We start from the raw sequence: 13,531 nt of genomic DNA on the forward strand, positions 1-13,531 counted from the left end.
AGATAGATAGATAGATAGATAGATAGACAGACATAGTATCTAACGAAACAGTGTATGAAGCAAATATTATAGAATATTCCAGTTTCACCAACAGAAACCAAACTCAATGGGACTAAGGTTACTACAATAACCTCACTTCCATTTGAGCGCGTTACCTTCTGCACAATGTTGTAACATCAACGAAAATGCTGAACCAGATGCCATTAAATAACAGGTTTGATGAATGAGGGGAGCATGGGCCTATTTTTGTGGCTAGACACTCGAGATAGATGAGTTACAATAAAACAGTAATTTGTCCTCTGAGGCCGTGGCTGAAACCGATTTACCAAGTAGATTATTCAACAAGTGAAGTGGTGATTGCATAATTTTATTGCCCTGTATTGGGGAAAATATTGTGCTGTCCCTGGTTGTAGAAACTGAAAATGTGCTGGTGCATGGTCAAAGGACTCCATGAGACTTACAGTACACTTATCTAATCTACCTGCTGAAACACTGCCTTTTGAAATACCAGCAAAGGTTTTGTTGTATATAATTCTATTTTAATTCGGCATTTGCATTTTGATTATCATGCATTGTACTCATTATTCTAAGTGAAAAAAAAGAAAAAAAAAGATTTTGAGGTAACCTCACCTAACATCCCATCTGTCATATGGATCCATCAGCTGTAATGTTACAGTACCACCACAGATGATAAAAAGGGCAATAACACAGCAGGATCTAGTGACTTATTTGTAACATTAGAAAATGTGCAACACTTAAAGAGTTTGGACTGACTATAAATTGATCAGTATTATCTATTTGCATTTATAGATGAGCGTTATTTTCCATACAATGGTTAAGCAGGTGTATAAAAGACTCAAATGACCTCAATTTACAACAAATGGAAAATTGCCTGAACGAAGAAACATGTAGTTGGATAAGCAGAATACATTTTGACTATATCTGGTATCTCTTTAAAATGAATGAAAAACTACACCTGTTTTACTTTTAAAAGAACGAGGCTGGCAATGATGTTATTGTCAACAAATCCCATGAGAATAACCAAAACCATTAATCTTTCTATTCTACTATACTGTAAGCCTGATCCATCTCAGTCCTCAGTGCCCCAGAGCTCCACTATGCTTCACAAAAAAAACATTATGTCAAGTAAGTGACATGGAGGGTCAGGGGACACAATGAGACTGACTGATCCCTGTTCAGTTTAATATCAGCGCTAACCAGAAGCTACTGTCTGATTTTCCGTTCCTTGATGGAAGTGCAGGTAGCAGTGCAAGTTGTAGCTGAGCTGGCAGCTCTGCTAACAGAGGCTCTATCTATGGTGTGTGTTTGAGTAAAGCAAAGTTCTATCTGGCTCAGGCTATTTTCTTTTACCCCAGTTTGAGTGACATTTGTTATAATTTTAAAAGATATACAAGAATATAGGGACCAGTTTGCTTCATATGGCTAGAAGGTCAGAAAGTACTGAGGAACTGTTGGGTTTGGTCTTTTCAAGGGAATGGTTGACAACAGGTAAGAGTGAGAAATAATATCCTCATCATTTACGATGGATTTTCATTAAGAAGTTTGCCACAAACAATATAAAGTGTGTTTTAATATTGCATATCACATGCTGTTCCAATAACCTACTGGTGAAACCTCAGTGTGTTAGAAGAATGATTTGTAGCCTATTGAGATGCAGCAGCCTAATCAGATAGCACTTAGCATTGGGAAGGAGGAGGGATACTTCGCAAGAGTTAACAACAATGCTAAATATACAGTAAATATCCGCAAAGCTTGTAATAGATGTATTTCAAGACAAAATCAGAGATTTGTTGTATATTTTGAAAATTTTGAACCTGCGTTTTTTTGTTCAAAATGATCATTACAAAGCATGATAGACTTTTGTTATGCAGAAAAGGGCCGTTAAATGAATGAGTGCTAAGTAGATGCTATAAAATAATTAAGACACAAACAATGAAATGGTGGCAACAGTTTCCCACGTAGAAATGTGAATCATCAACAAACATTGACACTGTAGTGTGCAAGGAATAAGATCTAGTATACTGGTAACATTCCACTGTTTGTTACTGGCCTACTGTGTTCAACTTTTTTCCCTTTTTATTATTTTTTTTAAGAAAATTCTGTCATTAAAAATCTTTCTATAGTATATTTTTTCTTAGAAAATATAGAAAAAAGTAATTTACAGGTATTTTACACATGAAATATCCTCTGGCTTTAGTTTTGGAACAGATATGACTCATTTTGTTCTTTTGCAGCACATGGTGTTACAGAATATCCATTGAAACAACAAAAATAAAGCACTACAGGGTAAAAAAAAATATACGCAGACTTCATACAGGAAAATTAAATACATGCATACATACAATACAGTGCCATGCAAACACAGTCCATTTTGTGAAGTAAATTATTTAAGATTTTTCATTTCTTTCCCATTTTTCAAACATTTTCATGCCTTCTTGCTATACATACACGACATGGCTTTTACATAATGTGACTTTCACTGCAGCTGCTGCAGAGAGTAGCTCGCCATAAACTCCTTTATCTCTATGAAGGGCAACGTCTGGGTGATGAAAGATACTGAGGTTCTTGACAAGTCAACACTTTTCTAATTCCACAGAAGCAGCAGACGTGTTTACAGTAAAGTATGACGAGTACAAGATGATGCTTTCACCTTTTGTTTCTCATTCTGTTTTAATCTACATAAGGAGTAGGTTTCATAGCCTTTTTAACTAGTGATCTGTTTGCACTCCTTTGTCAAACATCGACTTGAGCTGTTGGACATGTGGTCCAGTAGGAACGCTCTAACCTCCCTCCAGCTGCCTGATCAGCTGACCTGTGTGAGAGTCATCCACTTTCTTGTTGGCAGCACAGAGAAATAAAGACAGCAGTGTCCCCCTCAATGTCAGCCCTGTGAGATCCTGTCAGTCTCCTACAAAGGTATTGACTGGTCAGCAATCAGCCGCATCTGCTCACATGCCACTGGCTAAGATGAGCCTGCCAGAGGTCAGTGTGAGATTGGTATCTGTTGGGCCTGATGACCTTGAGTGTGTTTGTTTTGGGACTGCAACAGCGATTCTTATCGGGCTTTGGCAGACGTAGATAATGCTGTTTACCCAGCGGGACAACAGCATCCGTTTTGGACTGAATATTGAAAAGGGCTGATTGAAAGAGAGTTTGATTTTTGTTTGATGAAACGCTCTTTTTAGCTAAATTAAAATACACTCACTCATTACGAGGACAAGACAATCTTCAGGTTTTGTCCGCACACACACATACATGTATGTATGTTTGTACACTGAATGAACACTTTATTAGAAACACCTGTACACCTGCTAATTCATGAAGCTATCCAATCAGCCAATCATATGGCAGCAGGTCAGGACCCTCAGATTTAAGTCTCAAATTGTGTTCATGAACATGACGATGAGTTCAATGGAACAATTTCCAGCATCTTGTAGAATCAACGACATAAACAGCTGAGACTATTTGAGAGGAAAGGAAGGGAAGATCCAGTATTAATATGGTGTTTCTAATAAGTTGCTCAGTGAGTGTATTTGCTATTACGCAAACCCTTTGTGTGTGTGACAAAGTTAAGTTATTCATTTTATAGCATTAAAAACTAACAAAAAAACGATGAAACTTGTGGATATTATACATTGTAATTGTTTCCTCCTCAGCTAGTTACCTCATGCCACATGCGAGCAGCAGGAACAAAACAAAAATGATGACAGTTTATCACCTTTTTAAATACTGTAGTTGTCTGAAATGTGTTTGAAAAAAAAAACATCTCCCTATGTACACATCCAGTAGACAAGGAGAGTCATCTCCTTCTAACTCTGTTTTGGTTTCCATCAACTCTTCTACTGCAAAGGGCTGCTATAGGCGCTGAGTGTGTTTGTTAGCTGTTTGCTGTAGGGCAGGTAGACGGGGGGGTTTAAAAGATTTCTTAAAAGTTGAAGGGAACTGAAGCAGAGTGAGGTGATGACCTTGTTCCTATAATCAACCCCTTTCATTTTACGCTCAGTCATTTGGTAAAAAAATAACTTCAAAAATATATATATATAAAAAAAAATACAATGATGCAATTGAGTGAACAGTATATGTAACTGGGCTGGATTTTTAGTTATTTGCTATATTAGAATATCATATTATGTGTGATTTTTCATGGAACTTTCTCACATTTGGAACAAAATCTGTAAATTGTAGTTTCACTTCAGCTCTCTATCAGTTTTTTAAACACTATTCAGGGACAGTGTGCTGAAGAGAGAGTGTGTCACTATAGATTAAAGCCTACGTCATAATCTTCTTAACGAACAATTCATCAGTGGTCATTGTTTCTGTGTGAAAGTTCCAATATAGTGAGATTTTTTTTTTGTTTGTTTGTATTTTATAGAAATCTGTCAGTGTCACGTATCTGCCATGTACATTTTTCCATTGTTTCAAATCTGTTAGAAAGTTTGATTTTTCCCGCCTTAGAAACTCCTCTACACTTTTGGTTTTTACTGGTCTGGAAAAGCATATTAGGATTAGCGTAAATCATACTCTCAGATTACTGGCTTTCAAAACACTGCTTCACAACCGTCACTTATCACTTCCTCTTCAGAGGCTGCAGCCCACTGCAGTTTCTGTTGCAATTGCTTCAAGACCTCATGTGACTTGTGGAAATATTTGTCTCCTGCTTACATAAACCTTGACAGTTCTATTCATACAATGCAATGTGCAAGATAATTCTTCATAATGGACACAGTGTATGCCATCTGCCCGGTTCAGCTGTTCAGCTATGTTTCACGTTACAGAAAAGCATGCAGTGTGCTTTCGATCCACAGTTTCTCTCTTTCCACATAATTTGGTTTCTTCTTGCTCTTATCAAGGTGTGAGCAGTAAGGTGCGTGCACAGTCGTCCTCTGCACAGCTGTAATCTGTACACCTTTGTATTATACCCTAAGCACTTTCACCAACAGACTGCTATGCTCCTCTCTTGCTGTCTTTGAGGTCAGAGCTGCAGGAGATGAACATAGATTTGCTAATATTGAAATGGACATACTGTATGTTTAGAATTTACTTACAGATTTAGCAAGCATAGGTTCTGGCTAACTTTTTTATTTTTTATTCCAAATAGTCGGGAAAGAGCTTTAGAACCATGAGCATGTTGCAGTTTGTGCAAATGAGATACACTGTCCAGACTGAAGGACTGAATGACTGACCAGTGGGGCTGCGCTCTACTCTGGCCAGCTTAGCTGCTATTGGTTGGGAGTGACGAGTGCCCACTCCTCAGGGGACATATCGGACTCCCCTGCACCTCTAGAGGTGCCTAACAATTGGAGAACACCTCTTATCCACCAATAACTTTGACGGATACCCACTAGTATGGACTGGTAAAATTACAAACTACTCAGACGTTTGTCACATGATCAGGATTCTCCCTGACTTCAATGCACTCTAGCTCCTCTCTTTCTCTTTCCCTCTCCCTCTCCCTTTCCCGCTCCCTCTCCCGCTCTTTTCGCTTGGCCCGTTTCTTTTTCTTGTGTCTCTTTTTGGAGGGTGGGAAGAAGGTCAGGAAGACCGGCAGGATGACGAAGCAGTGCAGCACAGTGCAGCCCGCAGTGAGGAGGGAGCACTTGAACAGTGTGTAGGTCAGATTGGAAGGCACAAACACCAGGGGCATGATCCCGATCACAAAGCAGGATGTGTTCTGCAGGATGGCGGCCCCGTGCTCCTCCAGTGCCAACTTTATGCACTGCGTCCTAGTGTGCTCGGTGGCCAGCACAAAAGTGTACAGGTGTGGTGCACAGTGATCCATGGCGAAGTTGAGAGTATAAATAAGGCACAGGATTGAGATGCTGTCCATGCCGACGTTCCAGAGGGTCATCAAACCCAAGACGCCCAGCTCCACGGACGTAACCGTGAGGATGAGCCAGAAGTTTCCCAAGGGGTTGATGACCAGGAAGAAAGTGAGGATGAGAATAGTGAGTACGCTGAAGCCTGAGGTCAGGATGGGCGAGATGACTGAGGAGCTGTAGCGGTCCATGAACACAAATGTAGGATTGAAGGCAATGAACTTGATGCTGTTGATTAGCATCAACGGACGAAGCTTCTCCAGAAGCTCCACCACCTCCTCGCGCTTCTTCTCGGTCGTCCGCGCCACCAAGTACATCCGTGAGGCAATGATGTCGTACTCGTCAGTCTCACGGTTCTTGGAGAATATGATGTCCTCGGTGAAGTGCTGGTACTCTGGGCTGCGCAGGAACGAACCTTTGAGAATGGTGATGAAGTCGTTTTTAGTTGACGCGCTCACGTTGACCACCCGCAGGTAGTGGAAAAAGTTGTCCATCCAGGAGATCTTGTTGAAGCCATGACTCAGGGTCTTCAGGTGCTCCTGCACTGTGGAGTTCCAGTACTCGATGGGCTCGTAAATGTAAAACCCGATCACGGGACTGTAGTTACTGAAATATTTCTGCTGAGTCAGAGCATAGGAAACACTTGGAGAGTTACTAGCCAGCAGGTTGACAATATTTGACCCATCACTGATTTGTAAACATCCCATGAATGAAAAAGAGGCATAGATGAGATAGAGAATGACCACAAAGGGTTTGACATAAGTGTTGGTAATCCACTCGGTGTAGTGCTCTCGCAGGAAGTGCTGGATGAAGTGATTCTGATAGGGGACACTGTCGTGGTGTGTGGACAGGTCATGGCCGTCACTCATCATGGTTTTAAACCAAGTGGGCTGGCGGTCCAGATACTCCACCGATGGGATTTTGCAACAGAAAACGCTGTGGTAGCGGTTCTGCTCCAGCTGTCCCGCAAACACCAGGCAAGAGCCATAGAAAGAGAAAACGTAGAAGTAGTTGACAAGTATAGCGACGCACATACTCTGGCAGAAAATTTTCACCGACTCGATGTTGGTGAACGGGCTGGCCCCCATGCCAAAGGTGATGATGTAGAGCGAGCTAGTCATGGTGTAGCACACCATCACGTCGGCAAAAGCGTCCGCCACGCGTTCCTTAAAGGGGAGATTTTCCCTCGTTCTCCTCCAGCCCGCCAGCAGTTCGAACACTCCTTTGGTTCCATGGCCTAAGAGAAAAGAGAGAGAATTGTGTTAACACAGTGCACATCTAAATCATTGTGGTCGGGAAAATATGATATGTGACCTGATCCCGCAAAATGAGTCACAGTCACCCAAATTTCTGGCCAGCGGACTGTGGCGTCTGTTCCTGTACCACGTGATTACAAGCACCCCCTTGTTGTCTAAGAGGCACCATTCAATGACCCTCGGAAAGCACATGCTGTTTACAGCTTGTCTCTATCATAAACGGTTCAGAAGTTGTAATGTTTTGTTGATGTTTTGTAAAACATCAAAACAACAAAATTGCGTTGATGCTATGTTCGGTTTAGCGTCAATGCTACACTTGGTTTAGCATCTGTTACCGTACTACATGATCACACGGACCCCGTCCTTTGTTGTCACAAAAGCACCATTCAAGGACCCTTGGAAAGCGGAGAAGCTCACGATTCAGATGCAGTTCATGGCTCGTCTCCATCATAAACGGTTCAGAAGTTGTTGAATGTTGTGCTCGTCTAGGGTTAAAAGTTGCAAGTCAACTTTAATCATGATTCACGTGCCTTTTCTCAATTATCTGGACTATGAAACTTTGGGAGATCGTTTTTGAATGTCATTTCTTTTAAATTAGCAAAACAATTTTCTTTTGATTTTTTATTGGTTTTCCACGTTATCAGCTGATTATCTAAAAATAGAATGTTGCGACTTCCAACTCTTTTCGCCAGAGCGGGTCACATATGATCACTCCTTGGAAGTAAAATCTACTGTATTATACTACTGCATAATGAACAGGATGTGCTAGCAGCTACTGATGATCTCTGGCCTTATGGTAGATGGCAAAGAAGGAAGAATTCTTTTCTTTGTACTAAAGGAAATTATTTCAGGCAATGTTGTTTCCCATAGTCTAGCTCATTTTCTGCACCGACAATGAAAGGAAAGAAACTATTTCAAATGTTTGGGGGGCCTGTTTGAATCAACAATACAAAAGATTACAAGCTGTGTTAGAGAACATCAAAACAACTTTGTTGTGTGAAGGCAGATTAATATACATTTAAATATCCTTGGCCCCACACAGGAACACCCACCATGCCACATACAAAGTTTGTTTATCTGTAAAATGCCAGAGCTGCATTCTTAATGTAGGGTTGAGGGAGGTTACTTCAGTGTGTAAATATTTCAGTGAATTTTGTCCTACCCGTATGTTTCTATGCTAACATCAGCTTAAAAAAAAAAAAATCCTGTCAGATCTCGCAGGTGGTTAGGGGAAGTAAGGGGAATTGCTAGCCTTGACAGCATTATAAATTCCTCCTTGTTTGACAGAGGGAAAAGGCTAATTAACTATAAAGGATTAGGCCTATGTAATGAGTCCGCTAGATTCCTCTTCCTGCTTTTAGTTTTATTAAGCTGTGCTGCAAGTCAATTAGTTAGTGTCAGTTAGTTTGGAGGGTGTGGAGGCAGAGGAAATTCACACCCCTGTTTTTCCCAGCGTTACACCAGGGGCATGCAGATGTGTTTCCCTTCACCGGTTACCAAATAGGATGTTAAGTAGTGTGTCATTTTCTAGACATGATTGAAAAAGCTCTGGGATTCATTAGAGTGATTGACTGCTGGCAGGTGGAGATGGATACTATCAATGAGCCCATCTGGTAAAGTGTCCCTGGTTAGTATCAATACTGAAGAGGGATTCTGACAAATGTAAGCCCAGTGATTGTGTGTGGGTGCTGTGCATGTCTATGGGCTGTTTTGGTGACCTACAGTAAACCACATCCACATTCAACACCTATTATGTAAATCATAAAATATTAAGGTGAAAACATGTTTTAAAGATCCTTCATTGTATAAAATATGAATTCTCTGCATTTTCTGATTCTACAGCTTCCATATTAATATTGTGAAAGTACTGAAGCCACAGATTACACTGCCTGTATTCAGAAACTGAGCCCTAAAACCAGCTGTCAGGACTTTGTCACAACAGAGCAGTTACAACTCTCCTCCATGACCTTAGACCCATCCAACCAGGCAGAATTTGGTTTCTGTGAGACTTTACCTGAAATCTGCTGTATATTTTGATTACTGAAAACAGCACATTTGAGTCAGAGATGGTTTATGGTTCTTAAAATCACAAATCTTCTTTTGATTCAAGACAAATTAAAACCAGGAAAAGCGTAAAGACATGGACCTTTAAAATTTGGGGTACAGTCAGGATGGCTATTGGTTCCCCAAAAAGTTTTAAAATCAGTTAATTTTTCTAGTTGTTTATGACATCAACTGAATCATATTAATTTACAAAGATGAAGCGGTAAACTGCCCAAGAAAAACAAAAACAAAAACAAAGTTGAGTCACTAAAAACTAAAAAAAGAACCTGTCCTTAAGGGTAAATGAACAGCTCTCCTGTACAATTGAAACCATTGACACCGCATATGCTCTGTGGTACAAAAATGCCCCAGTCGATTCTGTTTTGTATCACCAAGGCAAGAGGAAAGGATCAAAGTGACTTTGAAAGAGGGTTCATTGTTGGGCCATAGATGGCAGGAGCTTCAGTCACAAAGCTCAACTGGCTGTGTTTCAATGGGCTCGGGTAGCTGTGTCCATTTCTGCCGACTAAGACAGAATCCAAATCTGGTGCCAACAGTAACAGTGTTTTCTGCTCATTCTAATTACTAAAACCTTGGAAAAGATGTTACACCCAAACCCAGGGATGGATTTATGAATTTCATGCAGCAGGCAAATGAAGGAAATCCGGCAAAGGCAGGACAGTGTGGACGGAGCAGGAGCTTTAATCAGTGAGGAATTGAAAAAGCACAAGGAAGAGGAGCACATGGCTGGAAGCATGACTGAAGCTCAACGCTAATCATCTTTGGAGCAAACTGACAGTTCTCTGAATGTCTGAATGCTGAAAGATGAAAAAATAAAAAAATAAAAAAAATACAGAGCCTCCATATTTTTACTAGAGCCTCTCTCAGTGTAAGAGAAACTGAGCCTGAGAAACAGGCTGCTTTCACATTAGGTAGGCCACAATACACCTTAAAGCCACAACTATGAATCTGTGAGGATGACCAGACGCTCACCATCGACAAACACTCTGGCTTTATCAGACACAGAGACAACAGCAAATGAACAAGTCTCTCACCTCCCTGTTGCCTCTGTATATGAGACGACAGACAGTGTAACACACCTTTTTGATAGCTGTGGTAAAAGACCGGAAGGTCCTCAGTATCTTTGAGCAGCTCAGTTCCATGACTAACTGTAGCCTACGTTCACACCAAAAGCTTCCAAAGAGGCAAAATATTTTTATCTGCTTTAGTCGCCCTTCATGTGACCTACAGTATACGTCAAAGTTTGATTGCGCTGGTCATTTAATGGCACCTCTATTCTATTCTATTCTGACTGGTTGCCGTCGAACCGTGTCATAGCTAATTACCATAAGGTTAACCGAGACTCAACTTATCGTCTGGTGATGCTTTGGACACTCAGGATGCCGGGCTCTCATTGAAAATGAATGACTTCTGGCGTTTTTGAAGCTTTGGACGCTTTTGGTGTGAACGCACAGTAAGGGTTGTGTTTGGATAATAGCAGTATTTTTGTATTCACAATTTACATTCTACATCAAAAAAAAATATTAGTATAGATCTACTCAATTCCAGTTATTCCTGTGATGTCAGTCTTCAACAGTGGACAATGCCATTAAACTCTTTGAAAAATTATGTTGGGATCGGTTTAAGAAGTAGGCTAACTTACACAATTCTATTGTGGGCTAAACATGTGCTTCATTTGGCAGTTTTTGGTAGCGAACTGAACTGTGATATCAAAGCTTAAGAGCTACATAACGATTCTTCATTAATTTCCATTGCCCAGCTAACAAAGCTAGCTTTACAGTAGGTGCTATTTGTATCAAAGTATGGAGCCATCAAATACATATTTAAGACCCTTTGGTAGGTTTTCATGGTCTATTATTAATGGTAGCCTACTGCTAGCTTACTATATCTACATTTGACAAAATCTTCACAGTTGTCATGACAACTGCAAGAATCTCACGCTGTTACAACTTGACAGTTCTTGACAAACACAGCAGTAACAACTAATGGGACCAGGGTTTAATCACGTGGATTTGTCTTCTATTATCTCTTACACCACTGATATTAATTACTTGAAGTCCATTTCAATCACTGTAAATCAAATGTCCCTATAATTACTCCTTCCCTTGGTCCCAGCACCTGCAATGTTGATATCATATCTAGTGCGGGTGCTCTATCAAGCTGAGAGGGATGTAATCTCTCTCTCTCTCTCTCTCTCTCTCTCTCTCTCTCTCTCTCTCTCTCTCTCTCTTTTTTTTTTTTTTTACTTTGAGCTGTAATGAGATGCTCAGGTCACTAACAACTGCAATCTTAAGAGGTGTAGTATCACTAAAATCACACTGTGCTCCTCTCATTTGCACAGCCTGAGAAGGTCATGCATGCTTTTATCTCCACCGGGCTCGACTATTGTTATTGACTTGTCTGTTACTACTATGTCATTTATTCCCATCTCAGCAGGCACTTAGACTCTTGACCTCAGCATTTCTGGGATCCTAGCTCCGGTTCCTCACAGTGTAAATACCGGTATAGCTGGTTCTACCCTTTGTGATTTTTTTTTTCATCAACAACACTGATGACCTTATGCACAGCAGCTGCAAAGCACAAGCGAGAGCTTCTATACACCCTGTGCAACCTTTTACTGAATCACCTGTTCCACGTCTGTTTAATGGGGGGTGGTCTGCAGCAGCAGGAGGCAGGGATGGATACAGAGAGGAAAAAAGATGAGAAGCTGTAGCTCAGACGGATGAAGAGGCGAGAGGCTTTGTATCTTAACCATCTCTAAGATGCAGGTACAAGCCTGAATGAGTTGTAAGAGGGCAGTTTGTCACTGTGGCTGTCCTGTAGACTATTTTCTGCCTAAATGAGAAACGGGGGTGTGAAAAAAAAGCAGCCTGAGCATAGCGAGGCTATAATGGAGGCCCCGGCTGCATCTGCCTCCCCCTCCTCCCCCTGGCCCACACTCAGCCACTGAGTCATTAAACTACACTGCTGCTCTAAAACTTCTGTGGCACTTCGACCCCTGAAGCACATCCATCATGTGGCCAGAGAGGACGTCGGCCACTCCCGCCCTTTGAGGTGTCTCCCAATCAGAACCACTGTTAACCGAGCCGGCTTATTACACAGTTGGAGATGACGGAGGAGCCAATATCACAAGAAGGAGGTGCTGCCACAGAAGCCTGATCCAAACTCAATAAAAACAGATGAGTGGAAAGAAGTGAGGATTAACACAGGGGAGAAAAGCAATCTTCACATCCAAATCAATATTTGAGTAATAACGCTCCATATAAACCCCAGTCTCGATTAGCCTATAAAGGAAACTTCTTCAATTTCACTCTTAATGTCAGATACTCATTTCCCCTGTTCTACCTGCATTTGTTGTCCTGGTTAATTGTGAGTTGTTTGGGGGCACACTGTTTTTCCTGGAGGAGACTTTCACTCTGCTGCAGAGAGAGGTAATGACTACTGAAAGACAGTGTCATTACCCAGACTGCAGGGTGAGATTAACAAACTGCTCTCAGGCAAAGAATCAAACTGCTATTGAAGACAAACTAACAAGTTCAGATGGCACCATTACATGTGGGGGAGAAAACTAGAGGAATCTATGACAATGCTCACACTGATAATGCTAGCTTGTTGATGTATGGTTGTCTCATGGTTTCACATTGAGTAAAAATAATTCACACCAAATTATCAGAGTTACTGTCTATTCTTTGTTTAAATATTTCACTGTCACCACTGAAAGGAGTTTTGGGTTTTACAGTATCATCCACTACCTGCGTTTATGTGTAGAGATATCTGTTTTATCACAGGACAGTATGTCATGATAAACAGTGGATTTCATTTATAACTTGAGAAATGTCAAACTGCTCCTCAGCTTTCAATACCTAACCCTAATACTTATAGGTATAGTATGTATGTTGCATTCACGTGAAATCAGGCAGACGTCAGACAGACAACAGACGCTGCATGTACTGTAACAGGATAAACAAGCGTCTATGTACTAAACAAGTGGTCTGCCAGCACGAGGCAAAACAATACAGGCGTGACAATATGTTGTCATGGTGATGTCGTATTGTTTACCTGACCCACGTTTTACCGTCTTTCTCTCGTGGAGTAAAATGACATCCGGTTGGTTTGCCGACCGCCGTCTGTCTGACTGCACCTGAATGCAACATCAGTGCCTCTGTCCTTCCTCACACTACACAGTGGTGACAGTTTTAACAGGCGCTACCTGGAAAACTTTCTCCCCGAGCTGACAGCTCCGCTGAGTTTCTATGGTTACCTACGGTCACGCTGCCACTCAACGTAAAAAATGGCGATGCAACATGGCCGCCTCGGTTCGGTGCGCCCCCCCTTATGTATTTGTAACGACTTGTAACAATACATATACATATT

General features: G+C 41.2%; 1 protein-coding gene across 1 annotated transcript in view; it reads right to left on the minus strand.

The window, feature by feature from the left end:
• Positions 1 to 4,425: 4,425 nt before the first annotated feature.
• Positions 4,426 to 13,531, minus strand: part of ptchd4 (patched domain containing 4) — a 39,781-nt gene continuing 30,675 nt past the window's right edge. Inside the window, exon 3 of the mRNA XM_085771166.1 lies at positions 4,426 to 7,074. Within this exon, the coding sequence (XP_085627292.1) occupies positions 5,393 to 7,074 (1,682 nt within the window). The 3' untranslated portion in view covers positions 4,426 to 5,392. The remainder of the gene's footprint in view (positions 7,075 to 13,531) is intronic.

Source organism: Trachurus japonicus, chromosome 24 (assembly GCF_045865225.1).
Source record: "Trachurus japonicus isolate A0001 chromosome 24, Traja_1.0".
Taxonomy (NCBI): Eukaryota; Metazoa; Chordata; class Actinopteri; order Carangiformes; family Carangidae; genus Trachurus; species Trachurus japonicus.